The sequence below is a fragment of the Tripterygium wilfordii genome, chromosome 10 (assembly GCF_013401445.1).
Source record: "Tripterygium wilfordii isolate XIE 37 chromosome 10, ASM1340144v1, whole genome shotgun sequence".
Lineage (NCBI taxonomy): Eukaryota > Viridiplantae > Streptophyta > Magnoliopsida > Celastrales > Celastraceae > Tripterygium > Tripterygium wilfordii.
The window spans coordinates 1,172,608-1,193,449 of NC_052241.1; the positions used below are offsets into that span (position 1 = coordinate 1,172,608).

Below are 20,842 nucleotides of genomic sequence, written 5' to 3' on the forward strand. Positions count from 1 at the left end.
GCACTTTAATTAGACTACATAATATTGTTGGAAGCTACCTAGAAGGTTAATTACTATCTAGTTTTAGCCGCCATTGATATCATATGACAACTTCTATTTTCTTCTTACATGGGCAGCTTTTGGCCTTTTCTTCTTTCTCTAATGGATAAAAGTTGATGTGTCATTAATTTATAACAAAGAGACACACTCTTCATAGTAAATTCCGAAGGCAGAATTATATGTTAGATGAGTCACGGAACTCAATTCGGGGGAAATCTAACCTATAAATATCTAGCAATTGTTTATCTTTAATTTAGTATTACTAGTTCTTAGTGTAGAGGGTATGATAATATTAGAAGCAAACTACAACTGAAAATTTGTTATAATAAAACTACGATCGTAGCAAACTGAGGCACAGAACAACCATCCTTTAGCCAAGGAGTTAGAACACTTGCATCAGTATTTCTAAAAATTAACTAAAATAGATACTTGCAATATTGATTATTTACTTCTAAATACCCACTTCAAATTCTCTAAACATAAAATATAACAAAATATAATAGTATTATAATATACTCTCCTCTCCTCTCTCCAAAAAATGTGGACATGTCATTTTAAGAATTTTAATGTAAATAAATAATATTTTAATGTTGTAGAGATTTATGAGGGATACTAATGCAGTTATTGTTAAATAGAGAAGTTGTAAATTATAAAAAAAATAATAAATAGTGTTTAATAAAACAAAAGAATCTATTAAGAGACTCTGATGCGAGTGCTCTTAGGCTTCAGAAGATAATACACAAGCTGATAATATTCAAAGCCACAATGTCATCATATTTGGCCCTTGGCATTTAGATTCTTTGATTTTTCGGTTGAATCTTCATATTTCCTATCTTTAGTAAAGGAAGTTTGGAGGATAGAAGTTACAGGCATACTTATGTATCAACTCTGTACACGAATGGTTAGTTCGAAATCCCATAAAGACACTAATTATCTCTACACAAAGTATGTGTATTGAGATTATTTAAGAGAGAGAAGAGAGCTATTCATTGAGTGTAGAAGTGCGTGCTTAACGAGCTGTAACACATCTTGCTAATTCTCCTCACCTTGCGTTTATGGGTTAGATTCATATCCAAACTCATCACAACGATCAAAGAAAGTGTTCCTACATTCTTAAGTTATGCGCATTTTCTCTCCCACTCAATGTGAAACTTTAAATCTCCCATTGAATTTTGAGAAACCACACTTAATATATTAATTAAGATAACAAATTATACTAACAAATATATATTATTATTCTATTTCATTTATAATACACCAACACTAGCCTATATCATATATAAACAGAACACAACATTTTAACTAACTAGGTGGTTCAAATGTTTTCCTATAAACATTTATAGGAAAATAATTTATTGTGTAAATATATATATATATATGACTACAAACAATTATCACGTTTTATTTTGGTTAAGTGCTCTTTCTTGGTGGCTCTAATACATTGGTTTTCGTTTACTTTGTTTGGATATTCATGGTTTGACTAATCCCATTTTGTGTTTCATCATCATAGCTAGTGAAGCAGTTCAAGATCGGCTAGATACGTCTATATGAACCCATAAGAAAAAAAATAAATTCAAACCCATTACGTAAATTCTTTCCATCTTTATCTTCTCTATTTTAATTACTATAGATATTCCACTTTAATTTTCTCACTATTGCATTAGTATATATACATTATAATTTGAACAATTTTTGATTGGTGTAGTTCAGTATAGTCCGGTGTAGGATGGTGTCGTCCGACGATATCCGGTGTTTATCATTCTCTTTGATGTAGTTCTCATATTGTGCGATATAATTCATTTTTATGGTGACTCGAATGTCTTTAGGTCTCAAATTCTCGTACTTGATTTATTGGGTAAATGAATACAATTCGGTGTTTAACCTTTAAAAAAAGTTAGTCTTTTGTTCTAAAATCAAATAATTCTCATTTTTGGGAAATGGGTGGGTTTTAAACAATTTATGGTTCAAGAATATATATATATATATTGGGGTTTGACTTTTTCTAAAGTCCCATGCAACACTAACCTACGTAAGTGCTATTTTTTGACAAAGTTGGTAGTCCACTAATTATTTGTTCTGTGATAATAATGGAGGGAATAAGTCAACCCACTATTGGATTTGTGGGTTATTATATTGTATTGAATAAGAACAAGTCCATCAACGCTTATTATAATATCCAACACATCATGCATGTTGCGACTGATGAATTTTTCAAGAAAATTATTTGATTTGATGTCAATATATATTTAATTTGACATTTAATTATTGGACTAATCACTAAATAGCTAGCACAATCTTTTGTCTCATATGTGTAAGGTTTTTGTTGTAAATCCATACCCCATACATTTCAACTATATTATTCGTTTTGGATTGTTCGGTTCTCGTGGATACACCGAGTCCTCACAACTTTGTTTCTCCTAAGCCCAGCTATTAAGGATCGAAACCTAACTCACTTGGGCTTGGAAAAAGGTCGAGTTGCCAAGTTAGAGGTCGATTTGCCCTTATTAAAGGAATTATAATCCACACATCTATCAATACTTTCTCAACGAAATGGTAAATGTCATTTACAATGGTAAAATACAAATCCAAAAATCTTAAGTATTTTACTATCATCGAAAAGTATATTATGAGCATTTCTTTCATGCAAGTATTAACAAGTTTACATAACTCGAACAATTTTGTGTCATTAAATTAATATTATTGTACCAAAAAATAACAGACAAATTAATAAATAAAATAATGGTTGTTGCTATTGCACTTTCAAGTTTCAAAGTTGAAACATCTTATTTACAACTTTTATATAAAATCTTCAATAAAAAATACTTATTATTTCTATTACAAAATAAAGAAATTTAATGTTGTTAGAAAAAAAAAATATGTTTTTGCACAAATTATATCGATCGTCTTATTTTATCTAATGCAACTCAATTATTGACATTATGTTTTTCCACAAAGAGCCATCGAGACAAGTTGACTTAAATAAACTTGCTAAGTTGAAAATAATTTGTTGGATTAGTTAATTAATTGGAGCAAGTCAACCTCCCAAAAATGGATTAATTAGTAAGCAATCAATTTTAATTTAAATATTCTCTCTTTAATTTTAGTTTTGTATGGTGGGGAATTTAGGTCTTATTGGCCAAGGTTAGATTGCTGCAAAAAAAGATTATATATAGTAGACGTAGATGGGCGGTGGTTCTTAGTAGAGTATGTAATTATGTGTGATAATTGAAGTAATTGCTTACGCACATAAAAATATTTATTAACATATATATATATTTATTTTTTATTTTTTTTTTTGTGGCGGAAGAGTGAGTTAGGAGGTGCTTTCATGAATTGGGTTGTCTCTCCATTTATATGGCTTAAGTCAGAATTAGAATTCCATAATCAAGATTCGCAAATCCTTAAGAACCAATGAATTTGTTCGATACACACTCAAATAATCAACCAATTAGAATTTCATAATCAAGATTCGCAAATCCTTAAGAACCAATGAATTCGTTCAATACATACTCAAATAATCAACCATTTGGGGTGATAGCCTAAGTTGGTGAATATTTTTTGGGGCCAAATCGTAAATCGTAGTGACTCGGAAAGTCTTGAGTTCGATTTCCACCGGAAGCAATACCCTTGTGGCCAACGCTGAGCTTTTGGCCCAACCTACTGTGTCGTTAGATGAGAAACTTCTGTGCTGCGGTGTTGGGAGATTTGACCAAGATCATCGTTAACAGAAATATCAAATGAACGAGAAATTGATCTAGATAATCACAATAATCTCAACATAAGAATATACATGGAAAACTCTAAAACCAGAGAAAAAAACATGGGTGTTGTCAAAAGTCAACTAGGGAAAATTTACTATGTAGAAAATTTGTACAACCACATACCCAATTTTTTCTCACCAAGAAACCCAAGCAAAAACCCAAGAATAAATCCTTTTATTATCTTTCAGTGCTCACAACACTCAACCCTTTATTTCTCTACCAAAACACCAAAACACTAGTATTGATAGAAGGACAAAGTCTTTGAGTTTAATTCTACTTAGCAGTCTCTATGTTTCCGATTACAAATATGATAACAATCACCTTCATAACTCGAATTCAACTTGAAATAGGAGATTCGTCAAAACATGGACTCTTTGTAGCAACTGTCTACCAGATAGCACTCACCTTCATAACTAGAATTCAACTTGAAATAGGAGATTCGTCAAAACATGGACTCTTTGTAGCATCTGTCTGCCAGCTAGCTGTTCGGAAACCTTTGTCCGTCAACATCTGTGTCGTCCACTTCTATTGTATGGATGGCAAACCTAGCTGTCCAGACGGATGCTCCTCAACTAGATTTTCACTCCGTCTTTAACAACCAATTTTTGATCAAAATCCCAACACGTGGGCAGTCACATATAGATGTCTAAATGAGAAACCTCATGTGAACATTTTATGTACATTCAGGCCTAACGATCCGAGTAGCCCATTTTGGATGTGTAAAGAATAGATTTGAATGATGTCGTTCTCGGTTATTAAAAAAATGTCCATTTGTGGGCTCGGGTCGGGTTTTTTACTAGAACTAAGGCCCAAGTCCGTCCTAATCCGGTGTTTTGGGTCAGTTCTGATGACCAGGCCCGGCCCAAACAAGGAGAGTGCGAGTGTATGATGGACTGGTGGGAAGAGGGGATGTCGTCTCAGAGTCTCAGTGTCCATGTTGTTGTGCGAACCCAAGGCTTAACTGTCGAGTATTGTTTTCGAAGAATGAAAATTCAAAAGAACATTGTAACGGCTAGAAAATCATGCAAGTCTTTTTTGAATTTTCCAAGTAACGAAATCCTGCCGTTATTTTCTGTCTTTTCTTTGCAACCATTGAAGCTGTCAAATTCCTCCCTTCTTCACATCTTTGACAGTAGAGTGACAAAGGGTTCGATAATGGTCGATTCCTGTTTTGAAAATGAAAAATTCAACCTTTAGCTTCTTATTTTCTAAAGATCAAAAGAAAATCAAAATTCGACCGCTGATCAGATCGAATGGGGTTTCTCTGTCACGAAGGAAATCTCCCTGTCTCAAACAAATGTCGATTTTCTTGAAGAAGGGATTGTCTGTAGATGAAAAATCGAAACGGAATGTTCTCCTGGAAATAGGCTAATGGGGAAAGAGGCGAGATGAGACTGGGATTTCGTCCTGTTGAAATATTTTCAAAATAATAAAAGAAATTTTTACATTGGTAGTTTCATACCAATGGACACAACTCTTCTCTTAAAACTTCTCTTGAACACAACCTTTCAAAAGAGGTGTGTTTCTTTTGACAAGAGATGTCTTTCTTTTTAGACACAACCCTTCACCAAAAAGGTGTGTTTCTTTTTGGACACAACCTTTCATTAAAAGGTGTGTTATTCTCTATAAATACATCATTCCAAGACATTCAATAATCAATCAAAAAGTCATCTCCAAAACTCTCAAATTTGGATTCTATTCTTGCAAACTAGAATTCCAAGCACTTGTTAAAGTTCTGTTTTTCTTGGTTATTCTTGGGTGTTCTTCCTTTGTGCAAAGGCCGAACATCAAACGTTAAATACGTGGTGCTTCATTGTATCTTGGAAGTGTATTTGCTGCTATCCTGTGCACACCAATTGGTGGAGGCAAATAACACTTTAAGGAAAACGTTAATCCGTGCCTTGAAGCAAAATCTAAATTGTCGAAAATTCTCTAACATTCTATATTGTTGAAATTTCTCCAACACGTCCTTGATTGTCTTACCAGACTTGACACACGACGATCACAGAAGAGAAGCAGGAGAGAGAGAAACGGCAGAGAAAACTCGATGAATATTTTCCATGGGAATTCTCCTCCGCGCCACTCGTTTATATATTTAACGCTCATAGAGGTGATAGAGCCGGACTAAAACACAGACTCTTCGTCTCCTCTCGCGTAAAATTTTCTCTTCCGAACCCTAGACATTGAAAATCCCCCTAATGGATTGGTTCACCACTGTATCTCACTGTGGCTACCCCTGATGGAGAAGATTATTAGAAATTTTAATTCCTTTAAAACTTCTATTTCGATCAGGACATAGAGTCTCTTTTATTCTTTAAATATGATTTAGTTTTTCTTTTCTATTTAGAATCGGAATCCTTTTTATATGGGCAAATCGAATTTTTCCTTACCTACATCCTACATTATATATAGCTTGATTTAATGAAATTCCTTTCCTTGACAATTCCAGTTTTGTTTAACATTGATTTGGTATTATTTCACGTTAATGGATTCCTTCAAGCGAGAAATTCCAGACGTCAATGTCTCCTCCTCCCCGTCGATGAAACAAAATCGAAACCGAAACCCTAATTTGGAAAACTGTAATAGTACCAGTTCCGGTGATTCTTCTGGTGTTGATGACTACGTTATTTCCGGCTACGAAAAGCTGCATTCGCACTTTCTTGGGGCGCAAGAACCGATAATTAAGCGCCATAAGAGGGACTATGATGATGACGATGATAGCTTGTCGAGGAAGAAACGGAGGAATGAGGATTCACAGGAAGTGTTGCCTCCAGGATTCCTAGCTCCGATGGTGAAGCCTCAAAGAGTGGTGCCGCCACCGGAGAGTATGGCAATGGTGGTTGCGGATGGTAGTCAAGTGGCTCCGGTTCGTGGGGGTTCCAGGCAGTTCTGGAAAGCCGGGGATTATGAAGGAACCAACGGCGGCGATTCTGATTCTGATTCTGTTGGTAAAGTTCATTGTTCAATTCTAAGTATTAGCTTGGCTAATTATGATTAGGTTACATTAGTTTATCAGTAATTTCTTTTCTTGGTGAAAAAAATTAGACTATACCAAACCCCACATAGAACTTTATTAATTGCTAATTAAGGAGGACTGGAGGAGGGTTTAGGACTTGTAGTTCGTTTTCGCACTGGTTGTGATAGGTCAACCGTCAGTGTAAAAACCTATAGAAGTGATTCAATATAATTCGATTTTCTCATACTCATGTAACCAACCCCAAACATTTGGGATAAATGCTACATGATGTCCTAATTTTTTTGGGATAAAGGCTCGGAGGAAGATGTTGACTGGTCCCAAGATTAGCGTCAAACTTTGTCAAACCTATATAGACAAAGTCAAAATTTGAAATTCGATTTTTCCATATACTGGTATAGCAAACCCCAAACTTTTGGAATAAAAGGTGCGATGATGTTGATGGGATGATTTTTACTAATTAAGAGTCAATAGGTTTATCTTAGTGCTTTATTGTCCATGTATGGCTATTTGATGGTTATGTTATAGCCATCAGACAGAAATAGAGTCAAGTGCTTTCAATGATACAATGAGCTCCCTGTATTGGCCACAATGTTATTTTTACCTAAAGGTGTGAAGATATCAAATTTTTTTGTTACTAATTGTTAGAATGTCTAAACTAAAACACCCTAGTTTCTGTTGTGCAGTTGGATTGGATCATGTCAGGGTTCATCCTAAGTTTCTACATTCAAATGCAACCAGCCATAAATGGGCTCTTGGAGGTATATTCCTTTCAAGTGTGTTCCATGGTGCATTTCTATGTGTTGTTGTTCTTTCATTGCTAAGTGCAGTTTTTGTTTGCAGCTTTCGCGGAGCTTCTTGACAATGCCGTTGATGAGGTATTGGACTTCTTCCCTTCTTCAAACCAAGAAACAGTACGTGCAATTTTTTCCTCTGTGTTTTTTTTTTTGCCAACCAGCAGAAATTTGTGATCGCAGATTTGCAATGGAGCCACTTGTGTTCTCATAGACGTGCTGAAAAATAAGAAAGATGGAAGTAATATGCTGCTTATAGAAGGTACTTAGTTCTAATTAGAAGCATCACATAGACATTGTTTTAAGATTCTGGTAATTGTTCTTCAAGTGTTTGCAAGTCATGGCTTTCAACTTTGTTCTTGTTGCAGACAATGGTGGTGGAATGACTCCTCAAATAATGCGGCAATGCATGTCTCTCGGTTATTCTGTCAAAAGCAAAGAGGCCAACACAATTGGTCAATGTGAGCTAGCTTTTCATTTCATCTTTTTTAAATTTAGATATCCTTTAGTTAACCTTTGCTTTCATATTTTAGATGGTAATGGTTTTAAGACTAGCACGATGAGGCTTGGAGCAGATGTGATTGTGTTCTCGCGCTGTCGAGGGTCTGATGGAAAAAGGTTGGTTTCTTTCTGTCACATTAATTATCTTTTGAAGCTTGTTCAGTATATCTCAGAAGCTTTTAGCCAATGTTTGTTGCTTTTATGTTCTAATTTGACTTCTTTTGTTTCATTTTTCTAGCCCCACACAGAGTATTGGATTGCTCTCCTACTCATTTTTGAGGGGAACTGGAAAGCAAGATATTGTGGTTCCTATGGTAAGCAGCACTCTATAAGTTTTTGACTCAGTTTCTCCCATTCAAGTATAATAATCCTGAGATGAGCGCCAAGTGTATAAACCATTGATTGAATTGCCTTGAATAGGATAAACTTGCTGTTAGTCCCACAATGTTTTGCTTAGAAGTCATAGATTTTGAGGTGTTATTGATGAACAACAAATTGTAAGAGATAGGGAATGTTCTTATTTTACCTGATCAAGTTATTATCTTTGCACTGCACCCCAACTGTGTCTTCTTTCCAATGATAAGGTTGACTATGAGAAGAGAGGCGAAAGCTGGAACAAGATCATAAGAACTTCAACAGATGATTGGGATAAGAATTTGGCAACCATAGTTCAGTGGTCGCCATATCAGAGTGAAAAAGATCTTCTAAATCAGGTGAATTCCATTGTTTATATGAATTTTCAACTTTGTGCTAGGAATGCATTTTTTGTCTTATTCGAATAGCTGTTCTATATGCAATGAAAGAGTGCGCTATTTGTTACTAACTGTGTTTTCTGTTGCCTTATGCTCATTTAGTTCAATGACCTGAAGTCTCGAGGCACACGTATAATTATCTACAATCTGTGGGACAATGATGAAGGGAATCTGGAGCTTGATTTTGATACCAATCCACATGTATGCCATGAGCATCACACTTCTTATCTCTGTACTTCATTTAATTAGACTCAGAATATGGTAGATGCAATATTCAATAAAATTGATTTAATCTTGGCTTTGGGATGACAGGACATTCAAATAAGAGGAGTTAATCGGGATGAAAAGAACATAGAAATGGCAAAGAAATATTGCAACTCCAGGCACTATTTAACCTATAAGCATTCATTAAGGGTAAGTGTAACAAACTCTGTACAATACCAGTGTTTACTCAGGATTTTTTTTAGCAGCGGCACTTTATTCTTGTTGCAGAAATTTGTTTTACATGTCTCATCAACTTTTTATTATTTTTCTTTGTTTTGTTTCTTTGTTTCTAGAGCTATGCTTCAATCCTTTATCTTAGACTTCCATCTCGCTTCAGAATTATTCTTCGTGGGAAAGATGTGGAACATCACAACATAGAGAATGATATGATATTGCCCGAGGAGAAAATATACAAGCCTACACAGGTCCCGGAGGGAATACAGAATGAATCTGATGTATGATTTATACATGTGTTCCTTAATTCAATACCGTTGGTTTATATCAAATTCATGTGTTACCAATGCTCATTTGAAAGTCCATATTTACCAAAACCTGTGCAATTGTCATGACAGAGAGTTGCAGTTGTGAAACTTGGGTTTGTGAAGGATGCCCCATTTCATATTGATGTTCAGGGGTTCAACGTATATCATAAAAACCGACTTATCAAGGTTAGAATCTTTATCTATGTGTCCAATTACTTGTACACACAAGGGCATTTGCTTTATGTGTCTAAATTGTATACTAATCTCAGAATTTATGAGATTTTTCTTTCGCTGTGAGACTGAAACTCATCTTCTGTCAGCCATTTTGGAGGGTCTGGAATGCTGCTGGAAGCGATGGTCGAGGAGTAATAGGTATGTTGTCTCTTCCTGTGGAAGCTTCTGGTTCCATTTTCTGCATTGACCATGAAATTGCAGGGAGGATTAGCCTCTCACTATAGTTTCTTTTGGTAATAGGTGCCCTAGAAGCAAATTTTATTGAACCAGCTCATGACAAACAGGGTTTTGAGAGAACTACTGTTCTTGGGAGACTAGAGGCAAGATTGAATGATTTTCAGAAGAACTACTGGTTTGTTATTTTCATTTCATCTATTTATATTAAAATTATTTAGTGTTAATTCATCATTTCAAATTTCATCAACTACTCTTCTTCTCTTATTAAGGAGGAAAAATTGCCATGAAGTTGGTTATGCTCCAAGGCGGAATTCATCAAAACCTTCTACTCCTTCTAGTCCAGATGAACGAAATGTAACGGCCAACAGCAACAAGAAAATTTCACAAAATTCAAATCAGAAGAAGCAAGACCGTTACTCCAATGGTAATGACCCAAAAGCAAATCGTAGGTCGCAAGTTGACAAAGTGTCACCAGTTAAAGATGAAAGAGCATCTCAAAGTATCTTTAAGGCATCTCCTGCTGCTGCTAAATCTATGCGATATTCTGGTCGTGGAGGAAGCAATGATAATCCCAGACCTTCATGTCCAAAGGTAGTTTATCCACATGGTGGAAGCTATTCTAGGACATCTCCTCCTGCTGCATGTGTAGCTCAGCAAGATTCTGGATGCGGAGGCAGCGATCATATTAAAACTGTGAGAAGTTCAAAGGTAATTTCTTCACACGGCCTCTCAGTCTCCCTTCCTTTTTGCTTATTGTTGTTTTTTTTATTAGTTTTCCAAAGATGCAGGCCTCCATGAACGAAGCAGGACAAGTTGCTCGTGATGGAATTGGAAAGGATGTAATCAAGTTGCAGGAAGGGAACCGTGAACTTAGGGAAAGGTTGGTGACCAGTGTAGGCATACAGTTTTGCTTTTTCCCAGTCTTTTATGATCTTTCTTTTTTTTTGCCATTCTTATGTTTTATTTATTTTTCCAGGGTGAGGAGAAAAGAAAACCCAAAGACGGATTTGTTGAATGATTTACAGCATGAGATAGAAAGATGTCAAACACTAGAAACTCAAGTATGAGCTTCTCCTTTTTACTATATAAAGCATTCGTTAAATTCTAAATTTAATCCTTGGCACCTCTCTTTTTTCTCATTTTACTGTCAAATGAAAGTTGATCAAATCTGAAGTTGTAAAGGAAGTTCATATTGATCTGCTAGATAGATGTAATCTCTAGATGGATGCATTGAACTATTTCTGTTTGTCAGAGATTTTGTAAATTAATCAATAATTTAGTGATTTATATTGCTTCTGTCCTCTTTATAATCAGCTCCAGAAGGCTAATGAGAAGGTGGAAGAAAAGGATAAAGAACTAGAGGTTCTCATCGAAATATTTGCCGAAGAAAGGACCCGGCGAGAGGAGGAGGAATTGAGAATGAGGAATAAACTAAAGGTTGGGAACATCATGTCTCCTTTGCTATGCATTGTTTATGTAAAATCTTCTTGTTCTGTTCTTTTCTGAGACGACCCTCTTTTTTTTTTTTTTTTCAGGAGGCTAATGAAACCATTGATCAGCTCCTTAAAAAGGTCAAGTACCTAGAAGGCAGTGGTGTCAAGAGCTGCAAAACTGATCGTTAAAGCTATTGCCTTATATTTTGGTTTTTTCCTTTTTCTTTCTGGTACAAGAATACAGCATAGAATTGAACAGATTTTTAACCATTTTTTTTTTCTATATTATTTGTTATGCTGAGAGTAGAAAAATTGAGGTGAATGCCTCTCAGGAAAGGATAGTATGTACATAAAACATATATTATGATTATTGAATATATTGAGCGAAATTATCTTCCCTGTCCCTTCTAACATTGTCTGACTTATAGATATATTAAGTGTATACCTCATGATTATACAGACTAACCAGATTGGCATTAACCATCTGGGTTCAATCAACAATATAGAAGGTTCATGTAATTATGAACAAAATAGCAAACCACTCACAAATCATAATTTGAAAGTAAAATTTGAACAGATATCATGGACTTTGCATCTGAGGCATATGAGGAAGGGATGGAGGATATGGATTCCAAGTTCTGGGGTCTCCTAAATTGAATGCAGGTGGTGAAGGAGGGGGGTATAATGGAGGAAAATTAGGCACCCAAGTTCTTGGATCTCCTAGATTGAATGCAGGGGGAGGTGGTGGATAAACAAAGGGTGTTGGAGGAAAAGGAGGGAGTGGTGGAAATGGGAATGGCAGAGAAGGTGGATTTGGAAATGGAAAGTGAGGGAATGGGAAAGATGGAAGAGGTGGCAATGGAGGAAAGGGAAACTTAGGAAATGGTGGTAACTGAGGCAGAGGAGGTAATGGTGGTAATTGAGGCCAAGGAAAACCATATGGTGAAAAGTAAGGCAGAAAGAACTTTGAAGAATTCAAAGGACTTGTCATCATCTCCTCCTTTTGGTTTCCACACAAGGTTCTATTTTTCTTGGAAGGTCTGTAACTCATTGCTTTCAGGCTATAAATACAGAGATTATCTTGTTTTGATTTGACTGATATCTCATTTGTTGATACCCTTAAAGCAGGAACATTGCAGTCAGAAGCTGAGCTCCCTATCAAACTTGCCTGGCACAATGACTCGATCACCATTCCATCTACACAGTCCACCCCATCAACTTCAGGTATTTCCAGCCTATAGACACCATATCTATCTGTAGTTCTGTTGACAGAGAAAGTCATCCGCTCTGCAGTTTCTGGAGAGTCTGCTTTGAACTCGCACTCTATGTGAACATCAGCACCTGATCAATAAAACCCACAAGTCAAAAAAGAATTAAAATTCATATAAAATCAGAAAGAAAACTGTGTAGTAAATTATATGTAATTTATGGGTTTTTCTGGGTTAGTCTGGGTGGGTACCTGGCTGAAGAAGTGTATTCTCATTGACTTAACCCCAAACCAATACAGTACACACATATATATAGCTCAGAGTTTAGACTAGTGTATTGTACAGTGCATTACAGAATACAGTCCAGAGTTAAATATAAAACTATCTATATATACTAATACGCCCCCTCAATCTGGACGTAAGGGAACCACGGACAGATTGTTGCGAAGAAACTGAAAACGTGGTGAGGAGAGACCTTTGGTAAAGAGATCTGCAAGCTGATGTTGAGACGGAACAAATCGAACAATGATATCGCGACGCAAAACCCGTTCTCGAACAAAATGATAATCAACATCAATATGTTTGGTTCGTTCATGAAGGATTGGATTTGCTGTCAAGTAGGTGGCGCTAACATTGTCACACAAGATTTTGACAGGATGAGGAACAAAAACACCAAGATCTTTGAGAAGTTGTCGCAGCCACACAGATTCAGCTACAGCATATGCAACTGCCCTATATTCAGATTCAGTGGAAGACCGAGACACTGTAGGTTGTTTCTTGGCTCTCCAAGAAATGAGATTGGGGCCCAAAAACACAGCATAACCAGTAGTGGAGCGACGACTGTCACGACAGCCTGCCCAGTCAGCATCCGTGTAGACAGTAAGTGAACAATCTGAGGAGACCCGTAGATACAAACCATAATGTTGAGTACCCTTCAAATAGCGAAAAATTCGCTTGACAGCTTGCAAGTGAGCAGTGCGTGGGGCATTCATAAATTGAGAAACAACATGAACTGAATGAGCAATGTCAGGTCGAGTCATAGTTAAATAGTGAAGAGCACCCACCATACTCCTATATGTGGAAGGGTCAGCAAGTAAATCACCATCCATGACTGATAAAGAAGTCTTACTAACACTAGGAGTTTTGACAACATTGGCAGATGATAAAGAGAAGCGATGCAAAAGATCAGACAAATATTTTTGTTGACATAAAAACAATCCAGCAGAGGTGCTGGTTGCTTGAATGCCTAAAAAATAATGAAGATCTCCAAGATCTTTCATGGCAAATTGAGTAGAAAGAGTGGAGATAAATTGATGAAGGTGAGTGGGATTACTACCAGTGAGTATAATGTCATCAACGTACAAGAGTAACACAGTGATACCAAGAGGAGAACGATGAATAAACATGGATGAATCTGAAGAACTACAAGTAAAACCATGGGCTAGGAGAAAGGAGCTAAAACGAGTGAACCAAGCTCGAGGGGCTTGTTTAAGTCCATAAATGGCCTTACGAAGTTTGCATACATGATTGGGATAAGTAGAATTGATGAAGCCAGGAGGTTGTTTCATGTAGACATCTTCAAGAAGGTGACCATGCAAAAAGGCATTTTTGACATCCAATTGACGAATGGTCCAATGGGAACCAATGGCAAGAGATAAGACAAGACGAATGGTGGTGGGTTTGACAACAGGACTAAAAGTCTCATGAAAATCAATGCCAGGGCGTTGATGAAACCCTTGGGCAACAAGGCGTGCCTTGTAACGATCCAAAGATCCATCCGATTTGTATTTAATCCGATAAATCCACTTGCAACCAATTAAATTGTTACTTGCCTGAAATGGCACAAGATCCCAAGTGTTATTAGCTAACAAGGCATTGAACTCATCTGCCATAGCTAACTTCCACTTAGGATCTTTGATTGCTTGAGAATAACAAGTAGGTTCACTGGGGTCTATAGTGGAAACAAGGGAAAGGACTTGGCGAGGTTTGTGTTTGCCCACTTTGGATCTGGTGACCATCGGATGAACATTGGAAGTAGAGGGAGTGGAGGAAGGGACTAAGCTAGTAGGAGCCATATGGTTGAGAGGTAAAGGAGAAGAAGTAGGAGGCATGGAAGATGTAGGAGGGACTGCAGGTGAAGGAAAAGTTGTAGGAGAAGTGATGGGTGATGTTTGTAAAGATGAGTGAGGAGGTTGGAATGGAGAATCTCGACCATGGACAAGAGGGAATTGGATGGTTGATAATGGGGATAGATAGAGAACTGGTGGGGGAGAAACAGCTGGAGTTTGAGTGACAATTTCTTTGTAAGGAAAAGTGGTTTCATTGAAGACAACATGGCGACTGATATAAACTCTATTGGTGAGAGGATCAAGGCACCTATACCCTTTGTAGTTAGATGCGTAGCCAATAAAAATGCAGCGAATTGAGCGTGGGGAAAGCTTGTGTGACACAGTGGAGCTAAGGTTAGGAAAGCATTCACAACCAAATGGCCGAAGTTGAGCATAAGAAGGGATTTTATGAAACAGTTTATGAAAGGGAGAGCAATGATTCAAAACAGGGGTTGGAAGCCTATTGATGAGGAAGATGGAGGTATAGACAGCATCAGCCCAAAATGTTGAAGGTAATGAAGAATCAATGAGAAGAGTGCGAGTCATTTCAATGATATGGCGATGTTTGCGTTCCGCAACTCCATTTTGTTGTGGAGTATGGGGACATGACTTGCGAAAGGCAATCCCACAAGAAGAGAAATGAGTAAGTAGAGTGTGATTGTCAAATTCTTTTCCACCATCACTTTGAAAATTTTTTATTTTGCGATTGAACATATTCTCCACAAGACGTTGGAATGTCAAAAAATGATGGTAAACTTCAGATTTAAAACGCATGAAGAATAGCCAGGAATATCTAGTGTAGTCATCCACAAAAATCACATAATAGCGAAAACCAGAATTGGATATTATAGGAGACTGCCATACATCAGAGTGAATAAGTTGTAACGGTTCAGAAGTACAATGATCAACAGCATGAAAAGGTAATCTACAAGATTTGCCCAAATTACAAGGGAGACATTTAGTAGCCGATGGGGAGATGCCTAATGTTGGACAGATGCGCTGAATTGATTGCAAAACATTGTGACTAGCATGACCAAGACGTCGATGCCAAATAGGAGCAGAGAATTTGGTAGTGAGCAGGGCTGAAGCTGAATTGTTGACAAAAGTGGAAGGAATTTGATAAAGATCGCCGCTACCGGTGACTTTGAGAAGAGTTGTCCCCTGGAGCTTGTCCTTAACACAGAAGGAATTACCATCAAATATGACCACACAATTATTGTCACAACAAAGACGTTTGATAGATAACAAATTATGAGATAATCGAGGAACATGATATACATTGGATAAATGGAGTGGTCTGGTGGGAGTGTGAAGAGTTGCAGAACCAGTTTTGTTAATCTCAAGCAATTCACCATTACCAACAAGGACACGGTTAGAACCAAAATAATTGGAGGAAGTAGAAAGATTACCTTCATGGGGAGTCATATGAGTTGAGGCTCCAGAGTCGGGATACCAAGAGGAGTCATTGGTTTCACCAACAGACATGGCAGCAAAGGACCTAGGAAGATCATTAGGAGTGCAAGCAGTGTTATAGCGGTGATAGCATTGGTCTGCACGGTGGCCTGGAATGTCACAAATTTGACAAACATCAGGAGACGGAGAAGGACCCAGAATACCAGTATATGCTTGGGGGGCACCCGTGGGGCGAAACGAGTGAGGTTGGTAACGACCAGAACCACGTGAAAATTGATAGCCATAATTGCGACCACCATAACCAGAAGAAAAGGAGTGTCCAGGACCACGACCACGACGCCCTCGGCCACGGCGTCCATGTCCACGCCCGCGAGGCGAAGAAAAAGACTCAGAGGACGAGACAGTGCCAGTAGCAACCAAAGCCTTTTGCTCAGTTGATGAAGGAGAAATAGCTTCCATACGAAGTCTGCGATCCTCATAAGCGACCAATCTTTGCCGAAAATTTTCAAAGGTAATGGTACCCTCCAGATTAGCTATCATGGTGACAAAATCCTTGTAGTCTAAATCAAGACCAGCCAAAGCCTGAGCAATGAGATCAGTGTCGGTAATAGTGATGTCAAGATCCCTGAGTTGTTCAGCAAGTGCTTTGATTTCACTGCAATAAGCAGGGGCAGATTGGGATGTTTTGCGAAAAGAGTGAAATTTCTGCCGGAGTTCCAGCTGTCTAGCCATAGAAACATCACGAAATCTTGTGTGAAGAGTGAGCCAAAGGTCACGAGCTGTAGAAAGTGTATGAACATCAGCGAGCACAGATCTGGACAAGGTAGCTTGGATCCAGTTGCGGATGGTTTGATCTGTGCGGAGCCACAAAGAGTAGGAAGGATTACTGACCTGTTGATTTGTAACAGAAAGGAGAGTTTGAGGAGGGCAAGGGATTGTCCCTTCAATGAACCCAAGGAGGTCATGTTGAATCAAGAGGCCACGAATTTGACTCTTCCAGAGAGAATAATCATCTGATGTATCCAACTGAGTGGACACAATATTGGTGATGTTTGGGGCAGTAAGAGTTGGGATAGAATAAGAGAAAGGGAGGGAAGACTCAAAGGAGGAAGTGGGTAGAGGATTGAGGGCGAGAGAAGGAGAACGAAGACCGTCAAACGAAGTAAATGAAGAGGCAGAGTAAGTCCCGGGAAGATTGGGTGGAAAGGTGAATCCATAGTGAGGAGTGGTAGTGAATGAGACAGCAGGAGGTAGGCCCATGGAAGAAAAGGGCGATCCAGATGGGAAATGGGTTCCACGTGAAGGAGAAATCGTGGAAAAAGGTGAAAGGGAGGGAGCAGAGGAGGAAGCAGAGGAGGAAAGAGAAGCAGGTAAGGTGGAGGTGGCGGCGGGTGGATCCATGGCAAGAATAAAAAAAACCCTAGAAGGTGGTTGATGCTGGCTCCGATACCATGAAGAAGTGTATTCTCATTGACTTAACCCCAAACCAATACAGTACACACATATATATAGCTCAGAGTTTAGACTAGTGTATTGTACAGTGCATTACAGAATACAGTCCAGAGTTAAATATAAAACTATCTATATATACTAATACTGGCAAGAAGTAGCTGTGCCTGGAGAAAGCATTGGATGAACATGTATCACAATAAACAGCGCCAACGACAGTAATGTGAGAGGTGGGATTAGTTGCTTGAGCTGAGAGAGAAAACGGGTGTGAGAACAAAGTTGCAAGAAGAACAAGAGGAATGATTGATAGATCCATAAGAAGAAACAGGGGAATAAGCTTTTACAGAAAGCATCAATGGTTATAATTGTGACTCTATGAAGAGAGCATAATTGGAGAGTATATGATATATCCATATAATGCAGCCCGTGAGTGTTTGGTGTTAGGGACCAACTGTAATCAAAAGAGGAGCTGGAAAAAGATGTTTTAATCCATTCACTACAAACAAAGTCATGTGAAGAAGTCCTTTTGGCAGCTTCTGCAGGTGATTGACAGGTAGTGGGTGGGTTTGATTTGGAGGCTGTATTTAATCTCCAATATATGAACAGAAGGGGGTCCATGACAGTATTGAAAAGATTGTTGATGTTCTGCACTAATTTCTTCTGTTGTTTCTTCTTTGTTGCCACACATCTTCAATAATGGAAAGAACTTGTAATTTGTGGGCAAATGTCAGATGGGTTTGTGGTCTGAATTCCCATTTTTTGGGTTAAAGTCCCCACTCCCCACTGAAATAGACAAAACTTTCACAGGGCTTGAAGAAATAATCAAAGCCCAAACAGTAATCCAGCCCAACAACAATGGGCCTACAGCCCATGAGATGCTCTTCCTATTTTCTTGGTCCATTCTTTCTTTCCCCGAAAATTACATTTCTAGGATATATACCTTACGTGGCAGTCTCTGATTGGCTGTTCTTCATGGGAAGAACACAGAATTAATTAATCCACAAAAAATTCAAAATCCCATGACAGTCAGAAGAGCTAAAACTAATTAATCAACCTCAGAATTTATTACAAAAATGGGAAAAATATACAATATTATATAATCAAAGCCAGAGAGCTCCCGCCTCTTTGAGAAGAGGAATGAGGGTCCCATTAATATGAGAAGTCATGACTCGATCCATTGCACCAATTAGCTTCCCTCCGATGAAAACCACTGGCAATGGAGCCGCCACCGATGAGGAGTTCCCAAGCAAACTCACTAAGGCCCTCTCAATCTCCTTCCCTCTGGGGTCATGGTCTAACTCGTGCACAGTCGGACTCACACCCATCCCACAAAACAATCTCTTGACAGCATGACACATGCAGCAGCTACTCACACTGAATATAACCACCGCACTCTCCGCCGCCAGCCTCACCACGCTCTCCACCCCTCCTCCGAACGTCGGTGGAGGAGTCATGTAGTAATACCCCCATGGCTCTGCTGCTACCTGATAGCAATTCATAATTTTAATTAATTGAATGAATTGATCCTTCACATAAAGAATAGTTGATTTGATCGATGAAGTTGTGAAATGGGGTTTTATAGGGAGAGTGGATAGTTGGGGGGGGGGGGGAGGCATGGAGTGGTAAATAAGGAGAAAGATTTGTCCGTTTGTTGTCTTGTGGTATTAGGTTTAAAAGCATGTTATTGTAACACGGCCACGCTTTGACAAGGCAGAGACAGAGTCTGGAGAGTGAGGAGGAGGGGGAGGGGGAGGGGGGAAGGCGGCTGTATCGTCCTTAATGTCGGGTTTTACTGTTGATGACGTGAACATTATGTGAATAAGATATAATGGCCGGAGTGTAGTAATGTCTTCCAGTAAACTTTTTGGGACTATGAAGTGTAAAACAGTAGTAAACCTGCGTATCCAAAAGAAGAAGGGTATATATTAATGTTCCCCCTAAAGCAGAGACAAAAGTGCAGAGGAAGAGGAGAAAACACAGGTTCTGATCGGGCGGCGCGGGTGTCCGGCGGAATGGCAGGGTTCAGGACCATCTGTATCGGTTTCGGTCGGCCCTAAGCTTCTAAAGTAGTGCGTGCTTTTCGTGCAATCGTCGATCCACTCTGTAGATTGTTTGCATAAAAGCATGCGTAAAAAAAGGTTGACCTCCAAACGCATGCGCCCATGCAGACTCCAGTTTTCGCAGACCCCTGCCCTACGCTGCCACTCTCTGTAGTCTGTAATCTCTCAATAAACAGCTTGTCAGCTTTATAGTTTCCCAGTCATTCCAGTATTTGAGTTAGAATTCTAATAGTTGAGTACAACAGTTAAGTTGGATGTATAAGATTCAAGTAATTTTAGTGAAATCGTTTTGTTTTGAGTCAAAGGATTTGGGGCCTTCAATAAAACAGTCCAGTCCAGTAACAAGAAGTGGGCTTTGGTTTATGGGCCTCTGGCCCGCTTCACGATTCTGTAGAAATCCTGATACATACTTATTTAATCACGGTGCAACCCTAAAGCGATATTATTAATTAATTAATTTTGTACAATATTAATGTTAAAGCAATTTAATTCTTTATTGGTTTGAAAATTACAAATAATTTGTCCCTAATCACCTGGTTCTCGCCTAGTCATAACAAACAATGGTGAAGAATTGACCATCCCTTAGCAGGATGGTATAGTATATTTAGTTTCTGTAGAATTTAATGTTCTGTTAATTGGAACTCAAACGATTGAGAAATTAAAGATTTTGTGAAAACTGTGCAGTGAAGCCGCTCGAACAGGGTAAATTTAGCTCGAGCGCACTGATGAGCAAGTGTGTCCATATTCGAGCGAATTGAAGTTACGCTGGAGCAAAACTGATCAACAACATTCAAGGAGAAGGTGAGCCCTAACGGAAACATTAGCGCTCGAGCGGAATTGGCACTGATCTGTTTTCAGCTAAACAAAACCTTCAAAAGGCCTTTGCTGTCCTTTGCATAGTATATTTGTCTTGTGAAGTAATTACTTGATAGAATCTTTGGATAGTTTCACAAGGAATCTATGCTGTTCCAAACATAGGAAAGATGATGCTGAATCTTGTCAGCAGATGGTTGTGGTCCATTCTTGTTTGGAAAAGAAAAGAAAATACTGGTTCGGATGGAAAAATGGACAAGAAATCCACCGAAAGGTTGCATACTCTCTTTCCTTGTTGCCTTGTATAGCTGATCTTGACATCATGGAAGTTACTTACAAGAATAGATTTTCCTGAATTCTCCTTTCGTATATGTCAAAGG

General features: G+C 38.2%; 3 protein-coding genes across 4 annotated transcripts; 1 reads left to right on the plus strand and 2 right to left on the minus strand.

Annotated features, from left to right (window-relative positions):
• The first annotated feature begins 5,799 nt into the window (after positions 1-5,799).
• LOC120006931 (protein MICRORCHIDIA 7-like) lies at positions 5,800-11,655 on the plus strand. The gene is made up of 19 exons (XM_038857057.1): positions 5,800-6,748; positions 7,461-7,535; positions 7,618-7,652; positions 7,752-7,830; positions 7,937-8,029; positions 8,102-8,186; positions 8,308-8,383; positions 8,654-8,782; positions 8,924-9,022; positions 9,134-9,235; positions 9,379-9,540; positions 9,658-9,753; positions 9,888-9,939; positions 10,042-10,153; positions 10,248-10,686; positions 10,761-10,858; positions 10,955-11,039; positions 11,293-11,415; positions 11,514-11,655. Exons 1-19 carry the CDS (start codon positions 6,286-6,288, stop codon positions 11,598-11,600), a joined length of 2,490 nt encoding a protein of 829 aa, XP_038712985.1. The 5' UTR covers positions 5,800-6,285; the 3' UTR covers positions 11,601-11,655.
• A 104-nt stretch (positions 11,656-11,759) lies between these two features.
• On the minus strand, positions 11,760-18,004 carry LOC120006932 (leucine-rich repeat extensin-like protein 3). 2 transcript variants are annotated; one of them, XM_038857058.1, is made up of 2 exons: positions 17,737-18,004; positions 11,760-12,752 (listed from the first exon to the last, which is right to left on the minus strand). In XM_038857058.1, exons 1-2 carry the CDS (start codon positions 17,903-17,905, stop codon positions 11,992-11,994), a joined length of 930 nt encoding a protein of 309 aa, XP_038712986.1. In that variant the 5' UTR covers positions 17,906-18,004; the 3' UTR covers positions 11,760-11,991. The 2 variants fall into 2 exon arrangements, with proteins under 2 accessions (XP_038712986.1, XP_038712987.1); XM_038857059.1 differs by having other exon boundaries at positions 11,760-12,755; positions 17,740-18,003.
• Positions 18,005-18,638: 634 nt separating this feature from the next.
• Positions 18,639-19,621, minus strand: LOC120008005 (glutaredoxin-C5-like). Its single transcript, XM_038858507.1, has 3 exons — positions 19,486-19,621; positions 19,281-19,381; positions 18,639-19,073 (listed from the first exon to the last, which is right to left on the minus strand). Exons 1-3 carry the CDS (start codon positions 19,619-19,621, stop codon positions 18,690-18,692), a joined length of 621 nt encoding a protein of 206 aa, XP_038714435.1. The 3' UTR covers positions 18,639-18,689.
• Positions 19,622-20,842: the final 1,221 nt, after the last annotated feature.

What these genes read in the sequence shown, in the direction of transcription:
- LOC120006932 (XM_038857058.1), bottom strand. Translation starts at nt 17,905, where the DNA reads ATGGATCTATCAATCATTCCTCTTGTTCTTCTTGCAACTTTGTTCTCA. An exon ending in GCACAGCTACTTCTTGCCAG is followed by an intron (nt 12,753 to 17,736) that starts TATTAGTATATA and finishes TTTATTGATCAG; the next exon opens with GTGCTGATGTTCACATAGAG.
- LOC120008005 (XM_038858507.1), bottom strand. Translation starts at nt 19,621, where the DNA reads ATGGTCCTGAACCCTGCCATTCCGCCGGACACCCGCGCCGCCCGATCA. An exon ending in TTCTTCTTTTGGATACGCAG is followed by an intron (nt 19,382 to 19,485) that starts GTTTACTACTGT and finishes CGTCATCAACAG; the next exon opens with TAAAACCCGACATTAAGGAC. An exon ending in CCTTGTCAAAGCGTGGCCGT is followed by an intron (nt 19,074 to 19,280) that starts GTTACAATAACA and finishes AATTGCTATCAG; the next exon opens with GTAGCAGCAGAGCCATGGGG.
- LOC120006931 (XM_038857057.1), top strand. Translation starts at nt 6,286, where the DNA reads ATGGATTCCTTCAAGCGAGAAATTCCAGACGTCAATGTCTCCTCCTCC. An exon ending in CGAGGGTCTGATGGAAAAAG is followed by an intron (nt 8,187 to 8,307) that starts GTTGGTTTCTTT and finishes TCATTTTTCTAG; the next exon opens with CCCCACACAGAGTATTGGAT. An exon ending in AAAAAGATCTTCTAAATCAG is followed by an intron (nt 8,783 to 8,923) that starts GTGAATTCCATT and finishes ATGCTCATTTAG; the next exon opens with TTCAATGACCTGAAGTCTCG.